Source organism: Halyomorpha halys, unplaced genomic scaffold (genome assembly GCF_000696795.3).
Source record: "Halyomorpha halys isolate HHAL.00 unplaced genomic scaffold, Hhal_1.1 Scaffold692.1, whole genome shotgun sequence".
Lineage (NCBI taxonomy): Eukaryota > Metazoa > Arthropoda > Insecta > Hemiptera > Pentatomidae > Halyomorpha > Halyomorpha halys.
Window position 1 is genome coordinate 735,259 of NW_027113553.1, and position 9,646 is coordinate 744,904.

Here is a 9,646-nt window from a genome sequence, read left to right on the forward strand (position 1 = left end):
AATAATCCAATATTTTTTTTATTCATAAAATTTTTATTTCCCCCCCCCCCCCAAAATAATTTATTTCCAATATACGTAGTATTTTTCAAGCTCTTTTTGGTCCTTCAATCACTCAAATAAGACTGAAGCATATTCTGCAGTTGAACTTTGGCCAGTCCTGTCACAATTCTGACGTTGGTTAACTCAGTTCCCTGGTCGTGGATCATAGCCCCTCGAGAGAACCGCCCGACAGTCTCCACCTCAACCCAGGCAGCCATCTCCGAAGTAACAATGCTTGGGTCGAGGAAGATGCAGGCGGCCGTGGGGTCGAATGCCACCCATGATTCATCATCGTTGGACAGGGCCAACCTCTCAGCTTTGTTCAAGAATCTGATAAAAGAGGAATCTATTTTTCCAAGAACGTTCACCCTCCAATCCTGAAAATAATAGAAATACTATTATTATAAGGTAATTTTGAACATTACTCTAACATAATAGCTCAAATTCAAATTTAGCTAAGATTATAATGGATGCATAGTGGTCCATATTATTCAAGTGGGAATTTTATCGTTTCATAATCACATATATTTTTAAAATTAACAGATAAGGGAAGTTAGACAGTTTAAACCATTAGTCTTATTAATTTAATAATAAATTAAACATTTCAAAAAGAATGGTTTATTACGTAGGAATAGAAAATTAAGCTACCTTGGTATAGGCATTTTCTTCCAATGTTTCCAATGGAAGTAAAGTTATCAATTTGGTTTTGGGAGCATTGGCGAATACAAAGGCAGCCGCCTCTGGATCCATGTATATGTTGAATTCAACTCCAGGTCCCATGTTTCCTCGTCCTGGAAATATATGTAAAAATTACTTATATATATTGAATAGTTAACTTCATTTATAAATAATGATAAGCTATTTCGGGTGGTGGTTAAGACCAACACAATAGTAAAAAAATGTGGAATTACAGTTTATCAGTAATACACCTGCAGTTAAGACTATAATATAAGAGTTTATTAGTAGTAAGGCGTGGAGTAGCTTAGTATGGAGTTGTGGCTATTCCCGGACTGCGATTCGAATCCGACTCATAATTAATTATTCTGTTATATCAATTGTGAGTTAACGCTGTGGGTCTGGAATTCCTTCTGGGACGTATCCAGGCTCTATAAAATGGGTAAACTTAGCGCTGGGAGAAAACGTAACGGTTGAGTGTGATCTTGAACAAATAACATCCTTATATAACTTTCGTTCTAAGAACAGTAATAACAAATTACTGAATCCCCGTTCACGACCTGAAATAAAGTTTCGCAATACGTACGAAAAATATATAATACAAAAGAATAGGTGGTTCATCTAAAAAAAAAAAAAAAAATAATAATAAACGGTGAATTGAAACCCACAACAAAAGTAATACTCCAGCTCAGTACTTTATACGTAATAAAATAAGAAAAAGAAACGGAATATAAACTAATTAAATGATCACAAATACTAAATTAGATTATCTAAATAAATGATGCTTAATTTGTAGTATAAGAAAATATAGTTAAAAATTTAAACTCTTATTAACCACTGAGATTTTGTGCATGGTAAAATATTATAACTGTTTCTCTATATATAAACCGAATAAAAATTAATGTGAAGATATATATGGACTTCAATGAAGAGGTACATTCTAGGCATAAGAAGAAGCCAAAAGCTCAGTAGCCCATCAACAATGAAATATAACAGGCTCACAGATGTAATCAGGGACGTCAAGAAGATGAAATGGCTATAGACTGGGCATCTAATGAGGAAGAACGACGAAAACTTAGCCAAGAAACTAACAGAGTGGGTTCCCTATGATACGAACCGAGGCAGACAAAGAAGATGTGTAGAAGAAATAAAGAAGATAGACTGTGGTCACGAAAAGCCAAGGATAAAAAATACTGGAAGATGAAGATAAGCGAACCAAAGTACGGAAAGTTCCCATTAAAGAATTTATTAATCCTTAAAAAAGGATGGTCTATTTATATTTATACAAAGAAAACGTAGATGTAAATTTAAATGTAAATAATGCCATTATAAATGTATTTATGTATATAAATATATAATATAATTAAGATAGGCATGGTAAAACGAAAAGCATGAAGTAGACTGACTACTAGGAGAACATTAGCAGTCTTTATTGAAATTCAATCCTTCTGGAGTTCATGTTGTCCCCCGGATAAGGTCTGTACGTACACCAAGCAATGTCGTAAATAAAGAACCAAACTATTAGTTAACATCTCTTTTGTTTTTTTAAGGCAAAAGAAAACAACATATGATTTAAAATAAAGTAAATTGGAAAGGCTAATATAAAATAAATGTAATTAAAAATAAAATAACAATCTATGGAGAGAACTTAAGACCATTTTAATTAATTAGTATAGTAGATTACCTTTGTAAGATCCTCCCAGAATAATAATATCTTTCAGATCCTGAAACAGTTGTGGATAGAGGTGCATTGCCATGGCGAGATTAGTTAGAGGTCCAATACACAGGAGGGAAATTTTACCTTAGTCAATGGACAAGATTTTGAAATTATTTATTGTTATAATTATAACTTAATAATCATATAAAGATCTGGAAAATCAATTATAATGTACATTGTACTCACCAGGGTTCTCTTTCACCAGGTTTGCAAGAGCCAATGCCGCGTGTCCTTCTTTTTTTAAACTTAGTGAAGGTTTGACAAAGATATCTCCAAGCCCATCATAGCCGAAGTAATTCGAAGAGTTCTGTTCATATATCAACCCCTGAGTACTTCCCATGTAGACTGGAATCTGCAAGGATTAGTAGGTTGTGTTAGATCGTTCATATGTTGTCTCAATATAAAACCAAATACCAAGTGCCCAAACTAAAATCTTGACCAACTCTGTGATTCACAGATGCTTACATTTTTGCGCTTGGCTACATCCAGAATCAGGAGTGCATTCTTTGTTGCGTTCCTTACTCCAGTGTTTCCTCTAACAGTCGTTATTGCCAGAACTTCTGCCCTGCTCTTCTTTGACACCATCGTCAAGATGGCCATGGCATCATCGGCGCCTACATCAGTGTCTATCACCACCTTCAAATCCCCCACATTTTTCGCTCCTTGTACTCCACATCTATTAAAAGTAAATAATACTTGAAGCATGTGATATATATAAAAAAGAAAATAGTAAAATAAAAAAAAAATAGTGTAACCAAGCATTTTCGCTCGGGGTATTTACAGTATCGTCTTAACAATTAACCTGATGAAAATATCTTGAGCTACCAAAACAAATATTAGGTTGAGCGTAATCTATATGAATTATTACTAATATCATTAAGTCAGCCTTTAGTCTAGTGGCGGTCCCTGACACATTAGGACAGGCCACATTATTTTTTTAACAACCTTGGTTTAACAAAAGAATTAAACAGCTTACTAGTTGAAAACATTATAAATTTATTATTATTTGAAAAATAAGAAAATTAAAAAAAAATAAAAAAATTACTAGAGTTTTTGTATCAAAATAAATAACTTCTTCAAAGCATTTTTTTTTTGTAAGCACGTCAGTGATAGATTACTGAATCATTCTTGATATCCTAATCTTCAGTTCATTTTTATTAGTTTTATTTTAGCAAGTTAAGGATCGTATTGTAGGGATTGTAGTGAGCTAAGAACGTGTGCTTAAAAAAGTTTAAAGCCCCGTCTGTAGCTGAAGGAGTTGAGGCGTAGGCCTTTGTAAATCTCGGAACTGCAGCAGCGCCGTTTCGGATCCTGGGGGCAATTTTGTAATAACAATCCTACTATGGACAGAAAAAGATGATACCCTGTAGATTTGGGGTCTTTTAGAAATTCAGGAATAAAATTTTGCATATAAATGCTAATGTGGACGTTTGAAAAGAAGACACTTGCAAGGCATAATTTGAGGATAACTACTCCTGAACAAATATAGAATTGAGTGTGAGTGCTGATCTACGACCAAGAAGTATATCGAAGTCTCATTTGTATATTTTCTTGTGGTTATCCTCTAAATAAGATAAAAATGTAGTGTCACCAAGTGCTTTTGTTCGTAAATACGGGAGTCCATGCTAGTTGTTCTCAATGATGTGTATAAATTAGCGGTAGATGAAGCTAAAGCTGAATAACCTCTAGTTGTTATTTACTAAATCATTTTAACATCAGTTTTTATCCGTTTTCCAATAACTCATACTTCTAATAACTGTCTACTGTAAAGTTAGAAATGAGCTGAAATTAGTAACTACAATGTTTCAGATGATACTTCTTTTCGCAATGAATGATTAAAAATTTAAAAACTAATCCATAACAATTACAGTAAATTTAATTACAACTATTTTTGCTTAAATCTAGTGGTGTTCTAACATTAGTCTGTAGCAAATTGAAATTAATCAATAAAATTTAAAAATCCATCATTTAAAATAAAAATCAATAACTTTTAAAAATTAAAAAATAAAATTCATCAAAGTTTAATAAAAAAATTTTCTAATAATTAAACAATGAATTGTTATACAGTGATAAACTGGAAAAAGTGCAGTTGAAAACCCAAAATTTGTATATAACACCCAAACCATGCAATAATTATCAATTTTATTGATTATGTTGATAAGCTTACCTTGTATTAATATTATAAATTAAATAATATTAATAGAAGGAAAGCTTATCGAGCCCTGTTAGAATAAAATTAAACTCGCTAAAAATTCTTTACATTTATGCGGACATATAAAAAACTAAATTTTTACACATATTAAAAACCTAAACTTGGTCCATAATTAAAGATCTATGACAAAACTAATTGTATTTAATGGTTACATATTTCTATTATGAAAGCTGGGCGTAAATTTTACAACTTTTAAAATCTTCTTCAATTTTAGGTTTTAGAAAAAAAATGCAAGGCACTATGTAGATAGGTTTATTTAAAAGGTATTCCAAGCAATATTATTTTTTTTAATTTCCTTTGAAATTTGAAAACACGTTCATCCGCTTAACTTTTAAAATATGTATTTGCATGTTTAAAATAATATATATTATTAATCAGATATAACGATATAAAAATAAAATTGAAATATCCACGGAATCGAACCATCTAGAGAGGAAGTGAGAGTCTCAATTAAAAACACTGAGCTTTCTTTATAACAAGCTTATTCGAGAAAAATTTCTTCAAACTTACTCTACTGTTTAATACTAATCCAAGAACATTTGTTTTTTAGTTGAATTAAACTCTCTATATGTTTATCAATGCATTGTTTTACCTCAAATTTACCAACTTAAAACCATAAATTAATTAAATAATCAATGATAAAATGAATAAATATTTGCACAAATACATCTATGTGTGTATGATATGAGAAATTTAGATTTGATACAAAAAATAAAATAAATTAAAAAAATAGTCCAAAATCATGCAATTTTGAGCAGAAACAACACAGAACGTTCAAAATTGTGAGAAAACCTTATTTGAAAGTCTTTTCCATGATTCGAATTTCTGTATAGATTTGAATTCGGAACTAGGGAACTGAAGATGCATCGAGGGAACTAGAGATTGCACGAAAATCCTATCTCTAGTATCAATAATAAACTACAGAAGTAAATAAATTTCTTTGTTTGTTGTGTAAAATAGTTATGTTCTAAACCGAAGTTCTCAGACTAATTTTTAAATCCCGTTTATCTAAAGACTATGTGGATTAACTCATTTTACACTGCGACACAAATTTAAATCAATAATTCCTCGATACTGACTGAATTAAAACAATTTAGCCATCAACAATATTCTTTTTTTTATTCCTTACATTACTAGCCATTTTTTGTCTCAATTTATTGCTGATTTATTCATTAATCATTTCCGACAACTCTTATCTATATTGACTAAACCTAAAAGTAACAGTATTAGGATTATCACCGAAGCTAATTAAAAAAACAGTGATAAATTTGAAATACTTATACCACAGTCTTTCCCGGAATATTTTTAATAAAAGAATTTTGATTGTGGCTATGAAATGTGACCCTTCATAACGGGGAATAATGAACTTGCAAATACGCAAGAGACAATTGTTTTAAATTTAATTTAATAAGATATAGTGAGTGAAAAGTCCTCTTCCTTATTAATTTTTTGTTTTTTTATTTAATTACATCTAATAATGACGTTTCGATGCTGTCGCCCCATCATGAGGTATCTACAAATAAATTCACAATATTCAACCTATGCTTACAACAATTAATATATATATATCTCATTTTTTTTTTAAATTTAAAAAACAATTATCTGATTAAATATATCTTCTATTATTACACTTTCTATTCTCCTAATTAATCTTGAATTATTAACAATAATCATATTGTCGTCAATTATATTAAAAATTAATAATTAAAAATTTAAAACATGATTATAAATACGGAGATTTAAATTGTAATTCCTGAAACCAGGTTATCTTTACCATAGATTACAAAGTAAATACCTCCTAACTCTATTATTCAAAGGATGACTATTCCATTAATAATATTTTTAAACTACATTACATCATCACAATTATGTATTAAATTTGTTTCAATAACCAATTATAACACTAAATTACTAAATGATTAACTATATCTATGTAATGTGTACATAAATTTTAGGTAACTATATTGAAATTAATAGTGTTACCAACATGTTTTGTGAAGTGTATTGCTTCTGTTATTTATCTATTTCTTGTGTGATTTAGTGTCCCTAAATTTTTTTTATTTTTTAAATCAAATTTGTGTTTACATTTTACAGTTTACAGTTCTGTTGTGTTGATATTTTTACAATTACTCTTGTGTTGCTCAACCTTGGTTTTTAATTTTTTAGAAGTCCCTATGTAACTTTATTTAATTACTCGTTTAATTATAACACCTTCAAATTTGTAATACACATTTGGTTTATCATTGTTACTGTATATTATTGAGATAATTACCTAATTTATTATCATTGCATGAACCCAGATTAAGATTATTATGATCATACTCCACAAATGTCCTTTTAATTTAATCTGTTAAACCTGGAATATAGTCTATTTTAAAAAATTGATAATTATGATTCCTATCATCTTTCTGTTCTATATTGTTTTGAATAATCTCCTTATCTGATATTTTATTATCTATAGTTTTATAATAACCTGTAATCATCCTTTGATTAGGTTTTATTTTATTTTGCTAAAATACTTACTATTTATAAAAGTATTATCATTACTTTTTATTATTGTTTTCTCTGGGTTTCTCTATACTGCTAAAACTATTATTTGTTATGGAGGTTGTCTTTTAGTCTCTCATTCCTCAATTTATTCATTAATTTTTTAGGCTAAAACTTTTCAATTAAAATGTTGTAAATTTGTGTTTTTATATCTTTTAGATGGTCAGAATCTGTTAAAACAATTTTTTTTTAAAATTAAGTTGCCGGCCACATTTATTTTTGTGAGTAAGAGAGGTTAGAACTAAAATTTAATTTAATTACTGGTTATATCTTTTTCTTATCCATTTTGTTTTTAATATTTAATGTTTGAGAACTTGTTTATGATGTTAGAAAATATAGTGATAAACTGGAAAGCTCTTAGATATTAGCAAAAGTTGTTCAAGGAGGAACGGTCAGTGAAGAGAACACGCATTAAAAGTAAACCTAACTATTATTATAATAATCCCAAAGTTTCAATCTATATTTCGGGCCATTATCAGGGTAATTAGTTAAAAGATAGTAACATAAGTCTAGGGTTTTTAATATTAATATATTTTTTATAAATAACTTTTGAAATGAAGAATAATAGAAGAATTTAAATTAATCATTAAACATTCTATTTAAATCCTGCTAGTTGAATAATTAATTTTAATGTAAAATGGCATTCCTGACGTTCATTGTTTCCCTTCTCGAATTTAGTATGCTGTCTGTCCATTGCCCTATAAACCAGCTTAACAAGATAATACACCTATTTATTTCCGTGTGAATGACCCAAAGCCTTTAATAATTCAAACATCATACAAAAATTGGTATACCTAATAATAAAAATTGATAGTTTAGGATTTATTTCGTAAAATTTTAAAAAAAATAAAAATTGTCGAGTGTTGTTTTCGACTCTCAAAAATATTTTTTTTTAATGATTAATGACTTTTAATCACTACATATTAGTGTACCTCTGCTAAAAAGAATATATTTTCTTGGCAAGAAGAATATAACTAAATAGGTACTTACGCTATGAAAAGGATAGCCCCTACCACAACCTCATACACCCTAACCATCCTGGACGATCTGCACTGATCCAGTTGCAAGAACTGACAGGGAAGACATTGTTTAAAGTGGTGGGGAGTTATGTGTTTTCCTGATAAAGTGGCTTCCCAAATTCCCTTGTTGTGTAGTAATTATAAAATTATAAGGAAAATTGTATACGTTTCCTTTTCCTTTTAACGTTTCCTTTTCATTGGATAGAAATGCGATGGATTTTAATGAGAAACCTTGAAAACATTGAGTGACCTTGTGTGGTGAATTAGCACACTCAATACTCGTGGTAACTCTAGTAATATTCTTTCATGACTTAAGATGTGCACAGTTAAAATAATCACTTTCATTAATAAGATTTAGAAACAAGGAATAGTGATTTCACAATGTTACGCGTATTGCAGATTTAAGAAGTCTGCAGCGATTTGAAACTAGTTCCATTCATGGGCATCTTTCAGCTGGAACGATTTTATGTTCCAATTACTATTTATGTTGTAATTATCCTATGTAATGCATTCATAACTACTAAATCCTGTTTTAATAAGTATTGGTGTTTTTCGGGAGTGTCTGATACTGAATCAAATATATGTTCCTCACTGGTACAAACCAATTTAAATATTTTTTTCACTACAAATATTAATTGAAAAATTCAGCTGTCTTCTTGATTATTATACTAAATATCTACATTATAAAGTTTACGCCTAAATTAAAAAAAAAAAACTGGGGAAACCCCACAATGATGTTTGATATAGATTATACTTCCGTTTGAATTAGTGATGCAAGAATGAAACAAAAATTAACCAGGGAAACGTAAATGTAAAAACCGACAAACAGAACTTATCGTTAACATATTCACAAAAGGTTAATTTATTAAAAAAGTAACAATGTTTAATTTTTTTTCTCCAATACTTTAAGTTCTTTAATAATTGTTAAATCATTTGTCGTCACCATTTTATACGTTTCCTTTTAAACAATTTTAAATTTCTTATTGTTATCCTTCCAACTAACTTGTAACGTATTCTTCAGCTTCCGGCAGTTTCTTCATCTCTTTTAACGTACTTTTTAACTCAGAATTTTGCCACTCGCGCCCTTGACCTTATTTGGATGTCCGACATCTTCCAAGCCAGGTGTGTCTTATGTTTTGTTCTGTTTTATCTTATCTTTACTTTATACCCTTCTCCTTCTCTATTCATTTTTTTTCTATTCTTTTCTTTTCTATTCTTCTTATTTTTCCTTACCAACGTTATTAGTTTTGTTCACCATATGTATTATTATTTTCATATTTTTAAATTGCTTCTTTACCTTACATAACTTTATATCTTGTTTCTTTATTCTAATATTTGACTGACATATTTCATTAGTTACATATATATTCTATTCTAATATAACTTTAATTTTTAAATTATTATTATTAAATTAAAATATTCATATTTTGTTATTCC

The 9,646-nt window shown here is 29.3% G+C and overlaps 1 protein-coding gene across 1 annotated transcript; it reads right to left on the reverse strand.

Annotated features, from left to right (window-relative positions):
- LOC106685434 (uncharacterized) lies at positions 1–8,262 on the reverse strand. The gene is made up of 6 exons (XM_014428094.3): positions 8,181–8,262; positions 2,897–3,107; positions 2,618–2,783; positions 2,399–2,515; positions 688–830; positions 1–416 (listed from the first exon to the last, which is right to left on the reverse strand). Exons 1-6 carry the CDS (start codon positions 8,225–8,227, stop codon positions 105–107), a joined length of 996 nt encoding a protein of 331 aa, XP_014283580.3. The 5' UTR covers positions 8,228–8,262; the 3' UTR covers positions 1–104.
- Between the last annotated feature and the right edge of the window lie 1,384 nt (positions 8,263–9,646).